This window comes from Pseudopodoces humilis, chromosome 5, assembly GCF_049639895.1.
Source record: "Pseudopodoces humilis isolate 2021_Gansu_Grassland_sample_001 chromosome 5, ASM4963989v1, whole genome shotgun sequence".
Taxonomy (NCBI): domain Eukaryota; kingdom Metazoa; phylum Chordata; class Aves; order Passeriformes; family Paridae; genus Pseudopodoces; species Pseudopodoces humilis.
Window position 1 is genome coordinate 38,645,395 of NC_142204.1, and position 26,788 is coordinate 38,672,182.

At 36.7% G+C, this 26,788-nt stretch overlaps 1 protein-coding gene across 2 annotated transcripts in view; it reads right to left on the bottom strand.

The window, feature by feature from the left end:
* Positions 1 to 5,850: 5,850 nt before the first annotated feature.
* Positions 5,851 to 26,788, bottom strand: part of CNOT2 (CCR4-NOT transcription complex subunit 2) — an 82,259-nt gene continuing 61,321 nt past the window's right edge. For both annotated transcript variants that reach the window (XM_014249062.2, XM_088055779.1), the window contains exons 4-15: positions 26,537 to 26,684; positions 25,751 to 25,933; positions 23,249 to 23,328; positions 21,968 to 22,093; positions 19,336 to 19,460; positions 17,731 to 17,851; positions 17,463 to 17,619; positions 15,646 to 15,707; positions 15,500 to 15,549; positions 14,611 to 14,711; positions 13,889 to 14,033; positions 5,851 to 6,992 (exon numbers count right to left, since the gene is read on the bottom strand). In XM_014249062.2, the coding sequence (XP_014104537.1) occupies positions 6,906 to 6,992; positions 13,889 to 14,033; positions 14,611 to 14,711; positions 15,500 to 15,549; positions 15,646 to 15,707; positions 17,463 to 17,619; positions 17,731 to 17,851; positions 19,336 to 19,460; positions 21,968 to 22,093; positions 23,249 to 23,328; positions 25,751 to 25,933; positions 26,537 to 26,684 (1,385 nt within the window). In that variant the 3' untranslated portion in view covers positions 5,851 to 6,905. The remainder of the gene's footprint in view (positions 6,993 to 13,888; positions 14,034 to 14,610; positions 14,712 to 15,499; positions 15,550 to 15,645; positions 15,708 to 17,462; positions 17,620 to 17,730; positions 17,852 to 19,335; positions 19,461 to 21,967; positions 22,094 to 23,248; positions 23,329 to 25,750; positions 25,934 to 26,536; positions 26,685 to 26,788) is intronic.

The following is a 26,788-nucleotide window of genomic DNA, read 5'->3' on the forward strand; positions in this document are numbered from 1 at the left end:
CCCGCCGCTCCCCGCCTCCCTCCCCGCCTCCTCCGAGGCTGACTGTGTGCGTGTAACTAGCACGCAAAAAAAAAAAGAAAAAAAAAAACAAAAAAAAGAAAAAGATAAATAAATAAAATGCAAATTTAATCCTGTCTGACCTAATTCAGGGCCCTCCGGGGGTGGAAAGGGACAGCTTGCAACGGGATTATCTGACTCTGGAGATTTGTTGTGTGGAGGGCTAGTCCGGATTAATACTGGGTACCATCATGCAATGTACAGTATCTGGAAGAGGGTGGGTGGGTGGGTAGGGTCCTTTGGGTGCATTGTGGCGCCCCTCTAAGGCAACATCTCACCACTGGCTTGGTTAAGTCCTGGAGATCTTGCTTAAAGTCCTGTTCAGCACCCCTGGGCATCAAAGTCTGCAACGTCTCTATCTACACAGCAGGAAACTGATCTGAAATTAAAGGAATTAAATATCTACATGTGAGAAGGCAGCTTCTATTTTCACCTTATTAATTAAGAAGGGACATGATGAGAATTGGCCAAATGGTAACTTCTGTGGGGTGCAGGGTAGAGTGTTCTGGCCAGCCCCAAAACCAGCATCTGCACAGCAGGGACAGAGATTAGAGATGAGCAAGATGATAGCTATCACACACAGGAATTGGTTTGAACAGGAAGTATTGACCTTTGAAGGTTCACCCTAAGAAGTGGTCTCTTCCAAGCAGCTTTGCAAGAAAAGCAGCTGATTCAAGGAAATATATTTATTTAGCAAATAAAGTTTGGTTATTATCCAGCATTTCCCACTGTGGCAATGCAACAAACTCTTTGGTGCCAAAGTACCATAAGCAATACTTACATTTGTATTCTGTCGTCTTTATCACAGGCAATTAGGTAGAACAAAATGTGAGCCTCAGAGCTGACAGCTGAACTTGATGACACAGCAGACAAGAAGGTATAGAAACACAGAAGTTTGGGAAATAGCACTTTCCTTTTTCAATCGCTTTCCTGCTGCAGAGTGCAATGTCAAACTTTTATAAATGAAGCTGATCCATAGGTTCTCCAAATGGACTACTGAGCAAGGTTTGGCAGGAGGGCTATTAAGAGTCCACACTGTGCCATGAATACAGATGGATGCAAATATTGTCCTTGCTTGCACAAGTGCACTACCATACTCCTCTCAAGCCAGCTGCTTTGCAGTAGCCTGCCCTGGTTATCAAAGGGTTTCTGAAAAAGTAAACCAGCTCTGAGCCAGGGACTACAGGTTTTTTACTTAAACCTGCTATAGGTGTTTATACTAGAAACTGAACTCATCTTGCTTAGTCCTTGGCTCTGTCCATCCATTCCCACCATCAGGTTTTGCTTCCAGCACTTGTGGTGACAGCAGTCTCCAATGGTGGAGGCTTGTTGCATAGAGTTTTCATAATATAAAAAATAAAATGATAATCAGGTTGATTGGTGACTTACCACCTGAAAGGGAACCTCCAGCTCTGCTTTCTCAGTGTAAATGAGCTGTAGCTTCTTTCTCTATTACCTCCTGAACAGCTGGCCTTCCATACTTGGTTCAACTCCCTGCAATCCCTTGTACATAAAGCCCTGTCAGATGGAAATTAAGGCAACAGCTCACTGGGTGAGCTGGACTGAGTTAGTCCTCCTGTGTGCATCCAATCCCCACATCATCCACAGCTGGGGAGATGCTGAAGCTGCATCTTAACTGGGAATGGTCCTTAGCATTCACCAGGTAATCTCACAGATTTTGAACTGCACAAATGACTCAGCCAAAACTCAAAGTTTATCTGGATCAATTGGAAGTGAAAAATGATCATCAATGCCTGATTGTTGTAGCAAATGAAAATGGGCCTGTTGTGAAGATTGTAGCTCTGCTGTTACCTGCTGAGGGCAGGAGTGGGGATGCTGGCTCCAGGACCACAGGCTGCCCACGAACCACCAGGGCTGAGAAAGCTGGCGTACAATGTCTGGATGAAAATCTCAACTGTAGGAGAACAGGTTCAGGCGTGTTCTTTTGGGCCCTTCCTTGCCCCACTGCCAAGGGACAGCCTTACCTGAGGCCCACTGCAGCTGACCCACCTGGTACAGCCAGTGCAGAGAACACCCCTGCCTTGGTCAGGCACCTGGAGGCTGGGCAGCCACCCAGGCTGCTCATCGGGCCTGGGCTCACACCTCCCTGTTTCCTTGCACAAGCCTAGTGCTGGTCCTTGGGATGTTGACTGCAGCTCTTCCAGGAAAGTGCCAGTAATTAACTGCCTTTTCCAAGAACAATTCTATATAATAAACAATAGAATGCCTTTTTAAAACCAACACTGTGATGCCCACCAGAAAGTAAACTGGCCTTCCAAGGGAAGAGAGACCTCTGGAACAACCAAACCAACCATTTTGTTGAGAATAAGCTTAGAGAACACCAAAGGGTTTCCACAGATGTTCAGGAATGTCTGCACCACAGCAGCTTTGGGACACCTGCCTTCCTTTTGCTCCACATCAGGACCGGTTACAGCTGATGCAGGACGCTCCAGTCATGAAAACTGGCTACTTCACTGGATTGCTTGCTTTCCAGAGGGAATTCAAAAGTGATCTTACAGAAAATTATTTTGGTCGTTTCAGCAGGAAAAACCTGACATATACCCACAAATATTAGCTCATTAATATCAGGAAGATAATATGAAATGCAAATGAGAAACTGAAGCCTAGAAAAATAATACAGAAACTTGGTTAGCACTGCTAATCCAGAAGTGAGCTGAATTAGTAACAATCAAAACTATTGTTCAATGTGCTTTATTTTCAAAAAAATAAAGTTTACCTCTGACAGTGAAGCAGTGTTAACCTGGTAAAGCTACTGAAATTATTAAAGCCAAAATTTCAAAGTAAGTTATCCAGCTGCATTTCCTCAGTACTTTTAATGTAATGTAAGCTTTCAGATTTATGAAAATGAGAGCACGCATACGTATCATAGAGAAACAAAAGCTTAATTCACATACCATGTATGAAAAACATAAATTGTCAATCCAGACTAACTTCTTGGTCCAATCTGCATTACCAGAATTCAACTTGTACTAGCATTAATTTTGGGCAGTGGCAAATTTTGAGGGATACAGTGAAAAGGTACTTGAAAACTAAGCACACTGCAAAATTTGACTTTAATAGCAATTGTTGTATTTAGGATTTTTAACCAAAAGCACTGTCTAACTATCCCATGCTTAGGATGGCAGCTGTGCATTTAGAGGCTTGGGTGTGACAGATAAGCTACCCATTTTTCCTTTTGTTTCATTCAACATTCACCCACAGAAGTATTTTCAATTGGAAATTACCAGGAATTTCAGGGGTGAGGAGGATAGGGAGAAGTTTCTTTTAGGCGACTAGTAACTTTAAACAGTATTATTTAGAGGATGGGCAGCCTTCTTCCATGGTCACCTAGGAGCCACTCAGGACCAAGCTGATGGCCCCAGACCTCCGTTTCCCAGCACTGCCTAGGTCATGCCAAAGACTGCTTCTGGTCTCTTCATGGCTAACAGAAAGAGTCCCTCAAGAGTCTGCAAAAATCTTGCATCTGACTACAATACACAAATTCTTATTTGGGTACGTTCTCCCTATTTTCATGGAAGCTGTAAAACAAACAGACAAGTACAAGAAGTACTGGCTTGGGGACAGATTTCAGACATGGCATGTAGCCAAGTGACATCATCATACATCTTTGTAGTGTAGAAATGTCACAGCCATGAGGGAGTGGTGTGGTCAGTTGTGAATTCCCACACAGGTGAAGTTGACACTTCACTGAAGGTCAGTCACGTGAAAAATATTTTTACCCATGTGAGTGTTTGCAGGCTTCTTGGGATTACTTGGGTCTTCAATTAGATTAATCAAGCCCATGAAGGTTCTCACATGCTTATGTATTTGTGGCAGCAGGCACTAAGGTGGAGGAGATGAGTGCTGGGTGGTTTTTTTGTTTGTTCATTTTTAAACACCTCAGAGGAGCACCCTTAACTCTTTCCTCCATGACTCTCTGGTACCCTTGATTTTTCTACAAGCAGGGTGGTCTGAGTAACTGTTGTTAAAATACAAAGTGTTTCCTGCAATACCAGGTCAAATCAGTGAAAGTTAACCCTGGAAGTTGAAGGTAGTGGATTTGCAGAGAAAGTGAAGCTAACTATTCAAAAAAGATTTGTAAACAATATGCAACAATGACTATGAGAGAGAGCATGTTGGACAGGCCAGAAAAAGGAATACTACTTCTTTCCAAAAACACTGGGTTTTCTACTCAGAACTTACCTTGCACATTATAGTAAAAAACAAATTATAGGGAAAAAGACCCATCTCAAATAAAGGTATTTTAAAAACAGCATTCTACTATCTCCCTATTTATAGCGTTAGTGGAATGTAAAAACATTAAATAAGCCTCAGACCTTAATGGTCAGTCTGAAAATCTATAGGGCAATTCAGTCACCAGTTTGCCATGAGTTTGTAAATGAGGACTGAGGTTTTCTTCCTTTCAGTAAAAAAAAGCAGTATATTCTTTTTTTCAATGTTGAAAATTAATATGGTATCATTAAGAAGTGGTTTCAATCTTACACCTTGTTTTCTATCTGTATCTGTTTCTCTTTCTTCAACCCAGAGTGAAATATGAAATCAAGTCACAGATTTTAAAGTCTCCATATATGCTTATTTAATTGATAAATGAGAGCCAGACTGTTCTTCCACCTGGAAGGAGCAAAGCATCAGTTCTGTGCTCACAGGTGAGAAATTTCCCCAAATCAGGCATTTTACATTTTCAAAAGACTAGGCAGTTGAATACAACTGTATCATGAAGTATTTTTAGGAGAATTTAGGAACATGAGAAACAATTAAATTTAATTGTAGAAGGAACAAGATTCTTTTGGAAAATTATTCTTCTGAAAATTTATGAATTTATATTTGGATAATCAAATATATGTTTGAATCTATTTTGGTCTGAAGAAAAGGAAAAACCACCATCTTTTTCAGCTGTGTTAGTTATATAGGTTATAACCATTCTTTTTGTCCAAGCTGGGAAAACTTTGCTTTAATAATAGAAAAAAATATAATCAACAGGCTTATGTTTTTATGTTTACCATCTTAAAATAGATATTAGAAAAAGTTCAGAATTTAAGATTCGCCATACACCTGATACAGAACCACAGCAAGGCCACTAATGGTTCAATTTCCAAGCACAATTCAATACATGCAAACAAGCTGCTTTTGCACTACACAGAAAAATGGGTCAAAATGGAAAAACAAAATCCCAGGATTCACTAACATGTCTTTCCTTGCTTTGGTAATTTCAGGTATTTTTTAATCATCTGCATCGCCAGAGGCAACTTAGTGAGAAGTGGCAATCATATCTAGAAAAAACCATCCCAACAGTTCAGGTTTTTCTTTCTCCATTCAGAACAGTTAAAGTTTTCAGAACCAGTCCATATTCACGTTTATTTGCATCTGGAAGTTCAAGTAATAGCAATCACCAAATGAAATGTATTTCTGTTTTAAGTGGGAAAATAACATGGAACTAAGCTGTGATCAGTTCCAACCTCCTAACCCAAACTTCACCCAAGTGACAAATTCATGAAGCATCTTTCCATCATTGTACCCACCCATCTTTCTAAAAACTATCTCCTATTATAGAGAGGGGATCTGAAACCAAGGTTAACCAAAGTTTTTGGCCGTGGAAACATTACTGTGGAAAAGAATATGAAATTCTCATAAATTTACTTGTCAGCAGCAAAAAGACTCTTCAAGTGTCTTAACCACTGTACAGCTCGATAGTTTTAATACTTCAATTTTTTTCTCCATTTTTCACTGTTGAAGAAATAATTTCACAATCTCAAATCAAAGTCAACACTGCAGTGAGGAGAGCTTTTCTACTTTATTACAAAGAGAAGAAGCCTTTATGTGGTCAGAAAATACAAGATTGATCTTTTTTTTTTTTCTCTTCCTATGAAACGCTGCTGTTCAAACAGCCAGAGTGAATTGTCTCAGTTCACTTCTTTAAGTCCCATCACATTCACTTGGGTATGGATGTCCTTGGCTGCTGAAAATCTGGCCCTTTAGTGCACAGGGCGACAAAGTAGTCCCCTGACCAGCAGTTCCAGAATGTCCCGTTTTCATATATTGCATCCATGCACACCTCCTAAAAATGAGGTACAGCAGGGCAAACATTTTCCAAAATAGATGTCATATATATAATATATACACATTCGTACATACATACCTTTATTCATGTGATGTCCAAAAATTTAAAAAAAATGTACACATTTATTACAAAATCGTAACAAAGACTGGACAGTGTTTTGCTCATTCTGGAAAGATGAAGCTCAGTAATACACAACTCTGGAAACTAACCAGAGACTGTGGCAATATCTTTCTTCTAAACAGTCAGATATTCTTGCATTAAGCTTGGCGAAAACTGCCTTTCAAAAACAGAAGGGGAAGTAAAATGAAGGAAGCAAACCTTGCTCATCTTTCCAAATGAAATACGAGAAGGATCTTCACATAAAAATGCACAAACATTTTTTATTACCAATAGTGCTACAATGAACAATGCAAATTTTGTTGTCTAATTTTTTGTCTTTTTTCTTTTTTTTTGTTTTTACATTTTGGAAAACTAAGTGGTAAACTTTTGTCAGTGTACTCGCTTGTCTTTACAGACCCAAGCTTGTCTGCTGGCAAAAAAGAAAACAGAAACAAAAATTCAGACCCTGCTCAAACTAAAGAAAAACAATTACAAATTTAGTTGTTGGGCAGCACATAATTAGTAAGGCAGGACCTCAAATGGTGACCCTTCGCATGAGCCAATTGCCAGATCCTCAAGGAATTAAAACCAGGATGCCTGAGCCACATCAGTTCTGCAGTTATGTTGAGTATTGTGCTGAGACAGCCATACCCCAAGAAAAGGGAAGTCTTTAGAAGGCTTGCTGAGCAGGGTTGTAGTTGAAAGTTGATGGCAGATGAGGCCTTTCTTCTAATTTGTCATATTCCAGGTGGAACTCCTGCAGTTGAAAAAAAAAAAAAAAGAAAAAGACAAACTCAAATAAAATAATGTATCATTTACCTGTCAAGATCTGGTCTACCAGCCATACTTGAAAAGCAGAAGTACAGAGGAGATCAAGTACTAACTTATCCTAAGTTAAACCACAGAACTTTGCTATCTTGAATTCTGTATTTTAAGGAGAAAAAAAATCAGTAAATTACAACAATCCTAAGGAATTACACCTCCAACATGTAGGCTCTCCTATTCTTTTGAATGCTACATGACCCTCAGAACCCTTGTTATAACCTCAAACAATTTTATATATGCTCATACACAAAACACAAATACACAATCACAGCATGAGCTGAATTATAAACAGAAGTTGTATTTTAACATGTCAGGAGTACAGAGGCTTATTCTGGATGAACCAAAGTTTGGGAATATTTTTATGTCACACTACCAGACCAAATAGCTTCATGATGCACCAGGGGAGGTTCATGTTGGACATCAGGGAAGTATTCAAGAAACAACTGGACTTAGTGCTAAGGTCTGTTTGACATGGTGGTAATCAAAGGCTGGATTTGACCTTGGAGGACTTTTCTAACCTAAATGATTCTGTGAAAATGTCCAGGTACAGAAACTCACTTCAGCCAAAATACATCAAAATATTCCTCCACACTTCATAGTCATATTTAAGCCCCAGACCCATCAAACCTGAAATCTTGTATTTTCCAGACCCTTTCATACGCTTAACTGTGTCTCATCCCTATTTTATCTTCATTCAAGAAACAGGATAAGCAGAAGCTTCAGAACTGTTCTTTAGAGGTAATTCTTGGTAATTCAGTAACAAGAACTTGGGACATGCACAGTAATTTATTTTATCTAACTTGGTGGAGAACCTCAGCAGAACATCATCTGTATCTGCAAAGCAAACTTAGCCTGCTATTTTCACATGGAGATGAAAACACTTGAGTAATGAAGAGATTATTTTAGAATATTCTCCAAAGTGATTAAATAGTATAGTATTTCAGTACACGTAAATCTGTGCTAAATTAATGCAAGAACAGAAATAAAATCTAGGAAATCCAACTCTCAGACCTCTCTTCTTTTTTTAGGTCCATTTAGCATAGAAAAAACATTCAGCATGGTAAGGAAACAAAACAGTGGAAAATGTGAAGCATTCTGTACTCCCCTGAGAATACTGTCCCTAAGACTGAAAAACCCTAGCAAAACCTATGTGAGGTTACAGCCATCTGCACTGAAATGTTGCACATCTACTTCATCTCTAGTTCCTGCCTCTCTACTCCTACCAAGGATTTTTTTAAGGTCTTTTTTGGTTTTTTTTTGTTTGTGCGGGTTTTTCTGGTTGATTGCATTTTGGGGGTTGTACATTTATTTAGGTGGTGTGTTTGTTTGTTTGGACTTTTTTAGGTCATATATACTAAAGTGAATTGTTTCTGGCATTCCTAGTAAGAACTGCATGCCAGTTGGTGTATGTTCTCTTTTTGAGCAGATACACATATGCTGAGACTGAAGAGATGCTACTACCCCCTTGGGTAAGAAGCAAGATCAAAGGGTGTAAGTCCATACATGTACTTTGGTGTCAAAGGCTGGATTAGGTTGGGGGGATCTTAGGGGGCCTACAGGAAGGATTGAGAGGGACTTTTTGCAAAGGCACAGTGATAGGACAAGGGGAAGTGGCTTTAAACTGAAGAAGAGCAGCATTTAGATTGGGTATTAGAAATAAATTCTTTACTATGAGGGTAGTGAGGCACTGGAACCGGCTACCCAGAGAAGCTGTGGCTACCCCATCCCTGCATGTCTTTAAAACCACATCAGATGGGGCTTTGAGCAATCTGGTCTAGTGGAAAATGTTCTTGTCCATGGTACAGCAGTTGAACTAGATGATCTTTAATGTTTCTTCCAACCCAAACCATTCTATGATTCCATGACCTCCAGTAATTCTGCAGTCATTTTATCATAGAGAAGATATCACTCAAGCTTCCTCTGCCTTTCATGGCTGCCAAAGTTTCTGTCTTTCACATAATCATGGAAGAGCCTGCAGATACTATCAACCAATGGTCAGCTTCAGTCAGTTAACTGAACTTCCAGAAGCTCTGAAATGCCTTTGAAACTACCCATGGAAAGTTGCTAATTAAACTGGTAAGACAGAGCAAGAAACCAGACAGGATCAGTATGCTAAAAAAGGGTTTTCCAAACTTAAGGTTGTTGTGAGCCTCTATTGGCAGCGGGAGATGCAAATGAGGTGTCTGGAATGAATGCTTAGGGGGGCTGAGCAATCCTTTGTATCCCACAAACTGGAAGTCCCTCCTTCAGAAGGAGTATGTTTCCCTACCAAATTTTCTCTAGAAGAATGTGAGTTCATACTTCAAACTGTAATTGACTGCTAAAATTAACAGGCTTAAAACAGTCTTCTTGATTTGGATCCCAGTGTCAGTAAAGCTAAAATTCAATATCCAGTAGCATATAAGAACACCTGAAGTTCTATCTGACAATACCTAAAAAATAATTAATTGACCAGTATTTCTGGAAACTAAAAACCAGTTACTTATTACATAGGGGCAAATACTTACATTACAGGTAAGCTTTATGTTTTTTGCTTTTGCCACTGTGGTTTAGGATGCCAACTGCAGCAGTGTTATTATTTAACATAAACAAATAGAAATAAAATGTAAAAATATTCTATTTATCCATTGATAAATGTGTTAAATTGCTTTCTTTTCCACATGGAGGTAATAATTAAAACTTAAATATCTTTTATTAACCAGGGATAATGAATACTGAATGTGCGTGAAAACTTACAGCATGTGTGACACTAAATAAGTTGTGCTATGCAAAGAAAATAAACACTTCTCATGTCATCCTGAAAACTTGCTTTGATAGCAAAGTTAATCAGTTTGTACATGTACAAACAGTAACAGGCAAGGATACCTAAGGTAGGAGAGGATTGCTTAGGATAATCAATAGCAGTTACAGTAAAACTCAACAAAGAAGTTAGCAGAATAGGTAGTATCTAAAGGACAAAATACTCTGGATTATGTAAATCCATGAGAGCAGAGGGTAGAAATACCATGGGCTAGCTTAAAAATTCAAAATGGAACTTAAAAGTAGCATTTATACTGACTTAAAGATGGAAGCAAAGACCCACTTTAGTGGCTGAGATGAAATACTATGCTACATCTTTACTGGAATAATAAATTTAACTTTATAGTAATTATGAAACTATTTCAATTAATACTGATCTTGACAGGATAGGGAATAATTTCATCTAGACAGCAGCCCTGACAAGCAAATAAACACTTAAAAATTTAATATTCTCTCCCATAACAAAATCCATATTTTAGAACTATAACATCAATGTAAAAGGCCTTTATAATCTTGTACTTAAATTAATTCTCCTTACTGAAAAGTAAGGAGGAGAAATTCAAGCAGCTTACTTCAGACAACTTAAGTCAGGATTTCAGTAAATGTGCAATTGGAGAAAGCACTTTTGGTGTCAGAGCTACTTCCCTTCCTCTCTCATGTCTCCTCAACAGCAGCAAACTACAGCCAAAACCTCAGTGAAAAAAAATCAATGTATTTATCTCAGCATACTTCCCACATGCCATAGGATGAAAAACCATAAACAAACATCCATAATCCAAATTTTTCTACTTTTTAACTTTGCATTTAAGGTGAATTTAAAGTTTGTCATCCACATTTTTTCACTTTTTACTACCGTATGTCAGAATCAATTTGATTTTATTTCCTAATACTTTAGGAATTCTCATGACTCAGCTACTTTGCTGAATTTCCTTCTTCAGTCTATTATTATCTATTAAGATTATAAAAGTAGAGCCTACAGTTTAATAAAAAAGATTAATATATTATTTGATTTTTCTTGAAAGAAGTTATTCAGACTTATTTACTTTCGTTAAAACCAATCCAGAACACTAAATCTACTAGATCACAACTAGTTTATATTTTTACAAACGTTAAGTCTTTAGATTTAGCTGTGTTATCTAAGGCAACCTGCTGTATTTCACTGCAGCAATACTTCATACTGCAGTGCAATTTAAAATAGGGACAATAAATATGTAAGCTCATAATGCAAAATACACTATGTCTGCAAAGCACAACACATTAGAGTATGTGCTGCCCTGTATTTGAGCACCTACACTAGAACAAGAACCAAATTTATAAAGCACCTTGAAAAATAACTGAATATGCACATATAAGACAGTTATTTATGTGCAAGTATTCCTGTATGCCTGCTTCAAAAAAGGACTAGTGGAACTGTTAAGAAGCAATTATTATTGTGGCCTTCTAAAGACTTGATATTCCCAGCATCCACTAATAATATAACAGTTATAATAAGAGATTGCAATTTATCAGAATTCCTTTTTATCCAGCTCCTTATATGTCTAATTTCCTGAAGTATTTATTAATGCTTCTGCATTTCTTAGAAAAAAATTCCTTGGCCATACTGATCTTTGTATCCAAAGCAACACAGTGTTACCAACTATTGCTGTTCTTGTTAGGGTGGGTCTGTGTTAGTCCTCCTCAGAAGAAATGTCTACTCCAGAAATTAATACCAGAGCAACAGCAGAGTAACAACATTATGACAGAATGCTAAGATTACATGACATGCAACTAAAGTTTGTATTTATTTATCAAAGGTGAAAATGTCACAGAATTATTTCTAGTATGCAACTCCTTTTCCATGCAACAAAAATCTCAATTTGCCCCAAAATCATTCTCTAGCTCCTTGTGATCAATGCTCAATTTGCCTGCTCCAAGTTAAATAAAAATTTCAAAGTAATATTCCCATTAAATTTTTTTGCATTATGGAATACACAAGCCTAGAAGAAAAGATATTATTGCTTCTTGCGGACATTGCGGGGGGGAGATAAATAAAATAATCATATTCCTTGTTGCAATACCACTTCAAGTGCAAAACTTTATAAAGTACTATCCCTCTCCTTACTAGCTATCAATTGCTTCTTAATGTTGGGGGGAATTACCTTCAGCATGCAAATAAGAAGAGAATCTATGTAGATCTTGTGAAAAACCATTCAGAGAACAGCAGTTTTCCTATCTCTCCAGTATCTGAGGAAGCCCAACAGGAGGATAGAGTGTACATCACTCAAGCACTGGAGGCTGAGTTTCAGAATAGCACTCAGGATTCCGAACAGACACAATACGGTCTTAAAAAGTAATGCTAAACATCAAATAGCAGCTGCATACATTTACTACAGTTAGAAAAAGGAGACACTGAAGAGGTTACTATCCTTACACAATGGGCACCACCTCCTCCTAGGAAAAAGAAATGTTGTGTGTCCACACAAGCAAAAACCACAATTCCATTGATATGTGAAACTACACGAGGCTTGTTGCTCAAAAATAAATGGAACACACTCAGTTGACTCCAGAAAAGAAATCTATTCTTTCAAAAGGTAATTACTTCCCCTCTGATGATCTTGGGCAATAATAAAATAGCTTTTCACAGCATCTTGGGGAAACTAAGGAAGTATACCATGCAGCAAATTAATAATTCAAGTAGAAACAAAAACCTTCCTTTTGTTAGTGTTTTGTTTTTGAGGAGTGGTGCTTTTGTTTAGAAGTTTTGGAATTACCTTGCATTTAGGAAAACCATAAAAGCAGGGCTCACCACTGAAACTGTCAGGTACAGATTCTTGGGTTTTCCTGTGGCAGCAGAAGCAAGGAGTCACACATGCAATTGGACTAAAGAACCTCCCATATCCTTCAGGGGAACTAGAATGTTAATTTCTGAGGGAGTTTGCATCAACTATGCAAAATTACTGGCTGGAGGAAGTGGGGAAGGAAATAAAAAGAGCATGTATCCAGTTATGTCCAGATGGCAAACTGCTGTACAGACAGAAGGACACTAAACTTTACCCTCTTTAAAATGGATGTTTCAAAACATATCAACAGACATGTAACTATTTCATGTAATGTTCCCTAATCTCCAAGTGTATAGATACAACTTGCCCACAGAAATGAAATGCCTTTTCAGCAAACAATTCATAAGTTGGGCTGCAAGTGAAAAGATTTCTTACTCTAAGAAACACCCTAAACACATGGAACCACAAAGTATAGTTACAACACGCTGTAATGACATCTAATGAGTTCAAGGCCTCAAGGTTAATCTGATTTGATGTGTTGTTTTTTTAGAGAAAACAGGAGTGTGATACAGGACCTACAGATGGTCTGACATAGAACATTATTGACAGTATTAATGGACAGAATGGGACAAATAGATTATGACAGCTGGGATGAGAAAAAGCTATAGCTTTCTGATTTTTTAATGCCTCTTGGTCTACAATATAGAAAAAAAGCATGATGGAAATATGCCTCCTCTTTAGAAGAAGCTATTTATTTCAAAAAACTCTGATTTTCAAACAACAGAGCATGGAATTCCTAAGTATGGTTAAGGAGAGATTGTACCCAAAAATCAGAAAAGCATTCCCTGCACCCATCCCACATCCATTTTAAATTCCTAAGTGAGGTGTGGTGGCATCCTATTTAATTTTCAAAAGCAAAGTAATAAAATATTTGCAAGTATGACTTCTAAAATGCCAAATAATGCTTTCCATTCTTCAAATCTATGCTGTGGGAAGAGCTTTCAATTTTAACCAAACTCCTAAAAGAAGTCTTATGTCCTTCTACCTCCCAAAGAAAACTGGAAATAAGAGAGGCAGCTCCTTATTTTCCACAAGCAAGCCAGTGTTTCAGACAACTTTTTCTCTCAGACATCAGAAATTAAGGTAATGAACCTAAATAACAGGAGATTAAAAAGTTTGAGATTTTTGTGAAGATTTTTGTGTTGTACTCGTCTTCATAAAAATACATGGCTGACAGATGTAAAATATCTACACAAGGGAAAAGAGATACCTTAGCTACTTTCCTCCAGTTAAGACAGTCAAAGAAGTAATATGTTCCCCTCTCATACGTATTGGTTTTCATTGTTGGCTCCATGCCGGGTGCCCTGGTGATCCATACTCGCTCTTCTTTGTGGTATCTCCAATCCCGGTTAAATCTTTCATTTGTAATAGAAAGGAAAAATAATTCTTAGTGTTAGTTATCTGAAATCAACTTAATTAACTGACTTTAAAGGTTTCAATCAGAACTGTACAATGTATTCAAACCCAAACAAAATTTCTACGACATGGTTAAACCTGTGATTTCATACCTCTTCCATATCGTTATTACACCTCAAACTAAAACACATGCATAACTTCAAGTCTGGTAGGTACTAACAACAAATTCTTTTTATGAGTATTTACTTGTTCTTATTTTGTTGGTGACAAGTAAGTTACATATTCAATAATGACTGGCACCTGCCATTTTTTTCCACATTGCTTTATAACGCAAAATACATGAGATGGGCTTTTGATTTCCACTACAGAAATGTAAAAAAACTCTGTACAAAATGGCACCAAGGTTGGAGGAGGTATTTTAAAAAAAAGATTTACAATTCAGGATTGACTAAGCTTCTTGCTTTCAATGTTTAGCTTGTTTGGGTGTTCTGTGTTTTGTTTTGTTTTTTAACATCTGCCATTTCATTACTGCAATAGATTAACTCATATAAGACTGACAAAATAGTTTGAACGTACAGCTCTACTGCTGCTAATAGCTGTAATACATCTCCTCCATTCATGTAATAGAGATAAAACAGGAGATCTTCTCCATATCGGCCAAGTTTTATTGCAGCCAGCTGCAAAAGATTGAAGAAAATGAGGATGAAAAATCACAATAGATAAATGTTTTTAAAACACACTACCCCACTTAAATAACACAAGGATACATCCAGAACTTCCATCCTTCTAAGTGTGTTGAAAATTATATTCTAATACAAGAGGAGTAATAATTATTAAAATAATCAATTTTTCTTCACATTTTGTTAACCTTTCCAAGTTAAAGAATACAACAGAAAAATACAGATGTAACAAATCAGCAAGACAGAATTTTCTCCCTGTATCTGTGTATTCCCATCTACTTATTTTATTTGAAAAAACCTAAAAAACAAGTTCTGCATGTATTTTCTCCTTCCACATCCTATTAAGTTACACTACGAAAATTTCTTATGCTACTTCTCAATGATCCCTAGAAACAGTTTAAAGAAAACATATCTCAAAAAATCCCTTTTCATGTAGATACGGAATCCATCAGATAAATGAGAACACAATTCTGAACTTATCTCAAGAAGAAATACCTCCATTTAATTTGCTATTTGAATTGTATCACAAAATCTTCAACTTCACACAAAGGGCAAACTCTTAAAAACATACTGTGCTTTTTAGCTATTTTTTTGCATGCCCATTCTATTTTTGTAAGATAAAATGGGTGCTTGATGTGTCCAATCGGCCTGTTAACATACTTCTGCTTCCAGAAAGACTGAGGACACGCACAAAATGGACTGATTTTGAACATTATCTATCTGAAAGAAAATTACTGGTAATACATTAGCAAAAAATGCACACACACACACACACACGTACTCACCTTATCCCTAATGTGAATGTTAGTTAAGTATTCAGATGGAACATGGAAGTCTAAAAAAGAATCGGAATTGATGCAACTATTAAGACATGTAAATGAATATAATTTGCAAATATTATTATTGAATTTAATAGTTATTTCTCTCTTACCTATGTCTTGAGGTCGACAAGGTGATGATGCCCATGGGGATGCAAATTTGGGATAAAGATTTCTGAAAGGAGAAGAAAAGCATCTATTTATAAAAATTAACCTCCAAACCAACCAAAGAAAATAGCCCCTCCATAATCCATTTCATATACCTAAAAGCTGTCCCTAGCTGGGGTGAGGAGGAAGAAGGAAATTAAAGCAGTTATATTTGTTTATTTTCTTTTTCATATACAGAGCAAGGCTGCATTTAAACTGTCATGGGAAACTACAGGGTCAAGATTTCATTTTGAATCTATCTTTCCTTCAAGTTAGGCACCAGAGGTCCCGGTCTTTTTCAGGTATCCAGTGTTATTATGCTGGGTTTCAATTTAACTAGGAATAGTTGTCACAAAACCTGGTGGGTTCTGATTTATTAGCCTATGATTTAAAAGGGGAGGAAAAATTTATACTGACAAGTTGCTTTTTAAAACTTACCAGTAAAGATTTTATTCTTCTTCAAAACAGGAGTTAGAAGGGATAATTTAAACCACTGGCAATATATACAGAATTCTAAAATTTTGTTTCTAAAAGAACAGTTATTGTGCTAAGTTTTTATGTCACACAGGTTCTTTTACCAACCAAACTACCACACAGGGCAGAAAAATTAGCCTTTTCGTATGTGACATTGTTTTAGTTTTTCAATCAACAATCTAGAGAGCAAGTGAAGAACATTTAACATAAGGAAAGATAGCAGGCCAGCTACCAAGGTCTGCATGGGTTGTTTTCAAAGCTTTTCTGCGGCATAAAGTAAAACAAGCTTTATAGTACAGGAACTGTCTGCATCCAATGTTAACCCTATCCTCTCCATCCAGGAGCCTAAATATACTATATATAATAATTAAATACCAGAAATACAGATATTTACAGCATAGCTGCTAAGAAAGGCAGAATAGCAAGGAGCTATTTTTCCTGTGCTTGATATCCACATTCATCATGAAAGAGGGAAACTATGTATGAATGCTGTCTGGTCTTTGTTTTTTTTTAATATAGTAAGTGCAAACCTTAAAATACATATACTACTCTGTCTATAAGGGTAACACTATATAAATCTGTGATGAAACAAAAAGGTGTGAGATTTTCAGCTGGAAGTCAAAGCACTAGGAATTAGTTTTTTTTCACAACTGCAGTCACCTAAAAGAAACCAGTTTTGTCCAAACTGATCTGAGTTCCTTCTGTAAGTAATGGAGAAAGAGAGGCACCCTGGGTTGGCTGGTTATTCATCTCACCTGTCTTAAGCACTTCTCCTACCATTAGTGCAGTCACCAACTACTTTTCTCCCCAGTGCCTCTATAGCAAACTAAGATGACTAAACTAGCTCACTTGGGTGAACTGAGTCACTGGAAGTTAACTATAAAAACTACACTTTCATTGAAATTAATCTTTAGTGCATCCTAACACTGCAGGTGTTATGTTCATCATTACACTATATAAATATAATTTATCCCCAAACTGCTGAGAGTTAACTGCAGCTATCTCCAAGGAATACTATTATTAGAAAAGGAAAGTATACATTACATTTATAAACAATATACTGTCAATTCCTTGAAGAAAGTCCTAAAGAAGTTAAGAGAATAAGAAAAGCCACTAGGTTTATTGAAAGTTTGCCCTGAAGCACAGTTCTCTTTGTTATGAAAATTTTATTTTACAGTCATTACATTTTCAAATTTTGTTTGGCAAACTAGCTTGTGGGTTTGATAGGCAAGTGAATTAAGTGAATGGACTATGAATGACAGTGTAATAAAACCAAAAGTGAAGATAGGATTAAAACCCAGAAACTTACTCAGGAGAGTTGAGATTGAGACCTAGTGTTGTTAAATCACTTCCTAATGCAAGATGTACCATTCCTGGATCTGTCTCTGCTGCCCTGATGAATGTTAACAAGCCAATCATTCCAAACTGGTCCGTCACCATCCCTTGAGGAATGTTGGTAACCCGACCTGGGCAAGAAGAACAAATTAATTTTCTCCTTTTAAGAAGTGGAGGAATCAACAAGTTTATCTAAATGACTGTCAAAACTTTTAAGGCAGAAAAAGTGGGATGACACATACCATCAGGTAACACCTGGATCCCTTTTTTCTGCTGGTTGTTGTTTTGCGTAGTGGAACTTTTATCTCCAGGAAACTTGGGCCCATCTGTGCTGGATGATGTTTTGCCTGATGTACTCAAATTCTATCAAAAATAATTTGCAGAGTTGATATGATGAAAACAAACCAAAACAGAAATACTTATTGACCGTATCTTTTCAGTCAAGCACTCTTAAGCCAGTACATCAAGTCACTCCAATAAATGGCATCAAGTTGAAGCCCCTGAGTTCTGCTGACAAACCTTATGTACTATTTACCATTTTCCCAAGTGTACCTGTCATACAGAATTACTATTCATAGGCTAAAAGTTTGCAGCCTAAAGGAATGAATTATTTTACACTCGAGCTGGAATAGACAGTGGACATCACAAAGTGGTTCTTTTGGACTCATCAAATCATGGATTTTCCCCATAGTCTTGCTCCTGCATAACACTCCATGACACAGTAACAGATAATACTCAAGCCAATTTCAGGTGCAAGCAACATATGATTAGCACACTTACGGCTATCAGGAAAGACATGTAAACACTATGTCTGATATAAACACTATGCCAGACTATGGCAAGAAAACAGACTATGCTCCAGGAAACTATATACTGACAAAATGCATTTGCCATATGTATAATTTCTTATGCTTTAATATCCTTTATAAAAAGTCTACACTTACACAGTTAATCACATTTACTCTCTCTCCTTACTGTACACAGTACTAACTGTATCAGAACACCTTCTTGATGATAAAACTGCCCACAACACTTGGAGGCCAGACTTCCTCATGTCCTTTTTTTTGAACAGTTCATTTTCTAGTTCTTACATGAGTTTGTAGTCATGTCTACTACTTATTCACCAGTATTTATGCCACTGTCATTAATGTTTTATTACTTCTAATTGCAAAAAATACGATCAGAAATTAGAATATTTTGTCAAATCCTGTAGAAAGTGTCCTCTGATATCCACATTTTATTCACCTTTCATTTGCATAAAATATCGTTTTTTTATTACAAAGCTTTCAGAGTAAACAATGAAGAAAAGCTAATAATCTTGTGCTTTAAGCTATATATCTAATGCACAATAATTTTATCAATACTTAAGATATAATGTACCTCACCAGTCTACACTATAGTGATCAATGCTCTCTATTAAAAGACCTTGTTCCTGCTGAGTCCATATCTCCATGTGTGATATTGTACCACCTAATTTTTAAAGCAATTGGACAACTTTGAAGAAAAATCTTATCATGTGTAGATTACTACTACTGATGAGAGGCATCAGTAGCAAAAAAATGATAGAAACAACTGATAGAAAATTGCAAACTTAAAAAAGTATTATAAATTCTCAAAAATAAGTTTTGACATGTCCAAGCAGGGTGACTGTTTGGACCAAAAACATTGCTGAAAAATTCCATTTACATAGTTACATTTCAAATGCTGTTTATACAAAATCTCTCATTAATTTAGAGGGGTAAATTGGAAAATCTGTTATTACAAATACAATCACAGACCATTTTAAAATACAGTCATCAAGAGAAGCATGAACACTGAAAATAAGAGAAGATTTAAGGTTCACTTACAGATTTATTGTCATCATTACTCGATGTTGGATCTTTGTAGCTGGAGCCTGGTAATGCTGGAAAATCTTCATTGTGTATTGAAAAGTCCTGGGACTGCTCACTTGCTGGTTTTGTTACCATTCCAACTATCATCAAAATGAAAACAAGAAAAACATTAAATGACTGCTAAGCAAAAATTGTATTTTTTGGGCTGATCTTGCTTACTGTCCATTTTCATTAGGCGCAAGCTGTATAGCGATGACTTAAGAAACAGGTAAAGCAAAACAAAGCATATTCATTCAAAACATCCACACATATTAGACTAAAGCCTAATTTAAGTGTGAGCTGACACTCTGGGTTAAATTCATAGACACATCCACTGCACCTGTTTTGCACATCTAAATAATCAAATAATCTTTACAGGCATTGTTAAAGCTGCATTTAGGTAAATCCACTGATGAAGGATGTACTGCTTTTAAAAGTATAATACATTTTTTCTCTGACCCCTAAGTGCATGAAGAATTTTTTTGTATATCTCTTCAGAAGCACATATTCTCTAAGGACAACCAGCTAACTTGCAGCAGAACATGCCAACAATGAAATACTTGCCAGCAATATAAAAATTACTCCTACTTTCAGTAAGAAAACTGAAAACATTTACCCTGCAACTCTCAGTGCTCGGACCCTAACTTAAAAAAAAGCAGCCCAGTCACATTGGAACATGGATTCTGACACGTGAACAGGAACTTTTTTTAAATGCCAATTAAAACCAAACCAAACAAGCCACCACGCCACACACTCGAGGGTGACTGGACTTTGCTGAGACATAATACAACGATTTGGTAGCAAAGAACACTGCACTAGAGGAACAGAAGACAGAAGGAAGTCTAGGTCCTGTTTTTTGAAGATTCTTAGTAGATGGATAGGACTAAAATGGTTCAGATGACAACATATGACTTTCTTCAGTGTTCTGGAATTAAAGATCAAAGTTCCTTTATTTAAGAAAAAAAACCCAACACTGAGTTGATTTTGTTTCTGCTGTTCAGTCTTTTCATCCAGAGTTATTACTATTTCTTCCACTGCACAAATAAAATTGATAATGAATTAACTTTAATGGATATTCTTATTCCATCTAAAAGATATTTGAAGTATAGTTTTCCTGAATAACTAAGCATGAGAAAAGTAGGTCTCTGCTGTGTTTCAAACCTTCTCTTTCTTGTCCACAACCAACAGTGCTCTCCATATTTTGTGCTGGATGACAACATCCAATGTATTTCACATTTTAATTTTTTGGTTGTTTCTACCTCCATACATATCTGCTGCACTAAGTAGGTGCTCAGGGTGGCTCTTCAGAGGACGTTTTTTTGTGGTTTATCATGCAGTCATGCAAACAGCTATGCTAGCACCAAAATGGGGAAACGGTGTAAGCACAAGAGCAATTACAGGTATTTTAATGCTGCAGTGCTGTTTAATACTGAATTCAAGTTCCGTGCTGGAAGTACATCTGTGTGGATCTCCCTTCTGTCCTCTACCAGTCTTTCACATACTGTCTTCTTTTTTCAGAGCTGGAACTACATGGTCTTTAAGGTTCCTTCCAACCCAAGCCATTTTATGTTGGACAAAGTCTTACATAAGCCCCTAACTGTATTAAGTCTCCACTCATGCTTGGTGTGAGTTTTAAGTGTCTTTATGTGGGGAAGTCACTTTTTTCCTGTGTTTAATAATTCAGTTTAACTTGTTTAACTCTTTCTCACAGCTATCTTATGCAGAGGGCCCTGGTTATGCCAAATCCATGAGGCTACTTGCTCTTGATAATGTGGTATCTATTTTGTCCAACTACAGTAGGAGCTATCTCTGAAAGACACTAGCGTTTTATAGTTAGAAAACACTAGGTTATTTTTGGTTCAGAATTTGACAAGTGTCACAAAAATAACTTATGGTTATAAAAGCAGCTTTTCAAAGTAGCTGATGCAACATGCGTAACAAAATCTACTGAAGCAGTAACAAAAAGAAAGTTTTGTGCCTCACACTAAGCTTACCTGAATTTTTTCAAGACCCAAATAATAAGAATTGTATCCACCTAAAGGTTTTTCCTTTTATTATTTTTAACCTGTACAGCAAGAATTATACGACACATACTTGGAATCTGAGTGGTAATAATTGATGCTTACAGGTTATTTTTTGAAATCTGATGTTCATCATAAGTGTGACACTGAACAGTACAACAAATACTATCAATAAACAGCAAAAGCTTACAGTATGTTTACAGCTTATGACTTTTTACACAGTAACACACCTACTAATAAAATACTATTCCTGCAATTTGCTACTCAGACATCAACAGCTCTTGTAAACATGCAATTTGAATAAAACCTATTACCTAAGAAATTTATAGAGTGAGCAGTCTTAGAGCAATCATACCATACAGACCAAAACCCCCAACAATCCCTGTTGACAGTAAAACTAAAACAGATGAGTTCTAATACTTATGAAAGGGAACCTCCAATCAGTTGATTTTTCATTTTTAAAAATGAGTCTTAGCAGCTCACTTGTCTGGCATTTTTGAAAAGACTGTTTATTGACTTACAAACAGCAAAAGGTGAATCAAGCAAATTTCATTTCATTCTAAGAGCTTTCAGAAGTATGGTCTTACCATAGGGTGCCCTTCCAGCTAAAGGATTTATTAATGGAGTTGGATTGCCACTTCCTTCCCTTCTGTTTCTGTCTGCTAGTGCTGGAAAATCTGAGAGGTCCAGTCCTGTCACATTTTCACTTCCATCTACAATAAAAACAGGTATTTTTATGTACTCCCTTAGGTACTTTTTTCAAAGACTTCATTATGAGCGAGATAAATGTAGGTCATATTTTCATTCAAGTTTCATATTTTCATTCAAGTTGATCTTTTTACTCATTCTGTAATTATTACAAATAAGTACAAACTTTGTGTTACAAGACTAAAGAGCACTAGTATGAAGTTTGCATTCAAACAACAACTATTCAGTAGCATTTAGTAAGGTCTACTCCTCTTGAATTAAAGACGGTACATGTAAAATACAGGCAAACTATCAAAATTACAGTTCTAGAATAGGTATTGAAATTTTTTTAAATCTGTTTTAAATTTGAAGATCAAGAAGAAATTTGAGAGAATAACCCATATTAGCAGCAGCATCAAAGAGCTCTATTGTCCTTAGGTAAGATAAAGCCAAAGCAGCTGAAAGCCAATGCAGCGCAAGTTACATGGGAACACTTTCTGATTTGCAGCAGGAAATGCTACATATGTGAGGCCAGAGCTGCAGCTCTATAAAAATGTCACAGTGTCCTATGGAATGCCCAAACCTTCCACTCTTGTGACATCACCAGCACCTCAGGTTCTTTCAAATATGTAGCCACATACAGAAATGTCAGCACACATCAACCTAAATTGTTTATGGACAAAGATATTTTCCCCTCTCTAGTTCATTAAATTCAGGTGAAGAAGTAATTCCCAGAGAAAAATCACAATTTAAACAACTGACTGAAAGGATCACATGATAAACCAGCTGTTCAAAAGGAGCTGGAAACTAAAAAAAAAGCTTTCCCACTGCTTTTACATACCTAATGTTTTCATAGAACATGGATAAATCTTTTCTTCTCCAATACCCTTTTCAAATTCAAGAGCTGTTCTGCATTTCTAACTGAGTAAGTATAATCTATAGGCATGTGACATACAGCAAACATACTACAGAACTACTTTCACTTTGTCTTCTAAAGTATTAAAATCCACTGCTATAAAGTAGCACCAGTTAATCTAGTGCTGCTCTTGGAGCAGTGTTTCTGTGGAACATCTGAAAATTATTAGCAAGTTGCACTCCAGCAGAAGAAAGTATTTTTAATTAGACTTACTGAAAAAAAAAATACTGTTGCTTAAGGTCAACATTAAAGAGAGTAAACTCACCCGTTCCATTAAAAATGTTACTTGATAAGGAGTTATTCATTCCAAATGCCTGATTCCTGTTCATCCCAAATCCAGACATACTGTGAAAAAAATCCAGGAAGTCAGACAAAAGGATATACACACTTTGCACTTCTAGTGGAAGATATTGCGGGGGAAAAAACCTGAAATTATTTCAAGCCTAAGCAACCCATATTAGCCTGAACTTGGTTTTTAATTATTTTCTGAAAACACTGAGCAGCAGCAACATGCACTGCTCAATCAGGTTAATTGGAATGACTTCAAAATAGCTTAGTTTTTAAACAGCCATTGTGTATTAAGACATCTCCCAACAAACAAGATATGACTAACATGATCATTACTCAATAATTTCATATACAAAAACGAAGCAGCATTAAATGCAGTAGTTAAAAGTCAGGCTGTAATCCATTCATTGGCAGGTGGGAAGCTGGATCATGAAAATGACCAAGTTTGTCATGACTCCTTTATAAGCTGAACGGTTAATGGTGTGCAATCATGACCATGTACAAATGGCACTAATGTGAGCAGAGGGATGGTCTCTGTGATACAAGGACACGAGCTGAAGTTTCGTATAGTCAAGCAAAAATGTTTGAAAACATCTAAATATCATATAGGACTACTGTTGTTGCACAGACACCTTCACAAATAATCCGTTTCATCCCATGGGATCTGGAGATGTCGAGAAGCCCAAAGGTAGGCCCCCAGCTGAGTGAAATTCTGAATGTCTGCCCTGTGGGAAATCACAACATCCACTTTTCCCCTGTAACAGGATAGAAGCTGATATTTTGGAAGTTTCCATAAATAGAAATAAGAAATGGTTCCCCAGTGGAAATTTTACCTATGCAAACTTCTTACAGTTACAAATCTGAAGCATTTAACTCTAGTTTGAAATACCTTCAAAAATGATTCATGTTCAAAAACCTAACCTAAAAACTTTCACTGCTCCAACTAAGCAACTATTCAAAAAATGCTTCTTGAAAGTCAAATAATTAATGCACCTGACAAGTAAATGCCATAAATTCTTTTCCCCAATAGTAATTTCAAAATTTTGTTAAACACGCCAATTAGCCATTGGGTATGTACTACTACTATACTTCCATAGATTAATAAACTGTGGAATAAGAGCCAGTCATTGTTTCAGAGATATTTCCTTCTCAACTTGTAAAACTTGTAGCTTACTGAAAGTGAGAAATGCAAACAGTAAAAGATGAGCATTTTAATCTAAATGTTCCTACACACAGGGATTCCTTTATCTACCCTACAGCTGAATGATATTTAAACATATCCAGAATCATTGTCCTCTACACACAGAGTTTTTAAGTATATTACTATTTCATCTGTTTGTGATCTCAAATTTCAAAAATATTTAAAAATACTTATTTTATTTTCAAAAATACTTTAAAGTATTAAAATAATTTAAAATACTTTAAAATTATCAGCTCTACTTGCCACTAGACAGGATGGAAAAGGTAAATTCTGTATAATCAGAGGCAAGATACAAAGTCTTTTCATGCTCCAAGACCACAAACTTCTATTACCAGATCACTATTTTGCTGTGCTTGAGAACAGTACCTGTATGCCTGTATCAGTGTGAAACTACTAAACTAAACAATCTGTTTAAGATTCAGGTAACTGTGACGTTAGCCTTCACTTTATCTATTTTGTAAAATACTAGATTGGGTTAGTGGTGGCACCTGACCACCATGAGCTTGCTTGTGCTCTGTCCAATAGTCACACCTCTAAGCAAGGGCCTGAAGGAAGAAAAAGGGCTTAACTGGGAGCACAGAGCACAGGCATCATGAGGTAATGGAACTGAGCTTCAAAAGCAGTCAGCCATGCTAAGCTGTAACTACACACATTAAATAATTAGAACTAAGACAGTGCTTACTACAAGTTTATCAATATGAACGAAGCATAAACACAGCACTCTAACACAGTTAAAGACTAATGATTTGTGATGTTAGTATCCTGCCCAGAGTTAGAAAAAGAGAAGCAACTGAAAAACTTCTGGCATCCAAACGAGCACAAAATCCTTAAACAAATAGCAAGCCACTGTTCTCTGTATCATTCCAGAATTCAAAGAAATAAAATAGCAGATCCTTACTATGTCTGAATCAGTTTACTACTCTTCCAGAGTAACATGTTTTTAAATTTTGCCTTACTTCCACCCAAAGTTCTGGATGAACAATTTTAAACCAGATGCATACACTGAAAATTCAAGCTATGTTTCAAAAATAAGCTTGGTAATTACATGAGAAACATCACATACTTTAAAGTGGATGCAACAGAAATTGAATAGTCAGAAAGAGAACTTAGGTTAAGAGCTTTAAAGACCTGACAGAACATTACAAGGAACGTCAAAGTTTATTGCCCAGATATGAGTACACGACACAGATTTCAAGATTTATTCTAATGGACAAAAATTACATTTCCAGAGCAGCATGTCTATGGGTGTACAGGGATGGTCTCATTAAAGAGCCTTACCTGTTCACAGTAAAAGGTTGTCGAGAGGGTTGCTGCTTTGGCATACATATTATGCTTGGAGAGCTTCTGTTGGGGCTGCCTAACCCTGAACTGCTCATGCTGTTTGTCCTGCTGGGAATTCCAATGCCCTGACCAACCTGGGAGTGGTTCATCATATTCCTAGGATTCATAGGCAATATCCCCCTGAAAGAGAAAAATCATCCACAGAGATGAATCTGTACAACAGTATTTGGCTACTCATTTAGATTACTAACGCAGGACGGACTCCAAGTTGTTGCAACTTAATTTGTGCTTAGCGACCAAATAACGTGTTTGGATTACTCTCTATAATTAATGCAGTTCTGGATTTCTTCAGAATTACCAAATGACCCATTATATGCTAATCAAGTCCTTCATCAGGTTTAGATAAACACTTAACTATCATACATATGAAAAGATATTACTGCTCTTTTCTAACGAGCACTTCAGACCTATTATCTTTATATTCTTATGCAGTGTATGACATCATAGCAGAATTTTAACTGTACAATCAAGTAACAACCTCTTACATTCTGAAGCAGAATTTGCCAGCAATTTGTCCTTTACGTACAAAAATATTGTCTTACAGTAAATCCTTACTTTTTTATGGTACTATTTCCCTAACACAGGCAGTGGTCCATAGAAATCACTTTTTTTCTTTTTTTTTTCATTTATCAGACAGTAAAGTATGAGGCAAAATATGCAGAACATTCAACAAGAGCTCTGCAGTAAGACACAATTGCAGAAATATCGGCTATCGATAAATACCTGCTCGGAGATGGAGGCGTGTGAAGTGACATTGTTGGTACCCCTGTTGTTGGCGTTACGTGGCTCGGTAACTGAGTGCCTTGTGATAAGCTGCGATTTAACTGAGGGGTATTGTTGCTCATTCCCCTCATTGGAAGGCCTAGTGCACCTATTGAAAAAAAATTCAGAGGGGTGGAGATATAGAGCAATCAGGAACAAGGTCTTCTCCATCAGGTATAGATGGAAACAATTTATGCTGACAACGTACAAAAA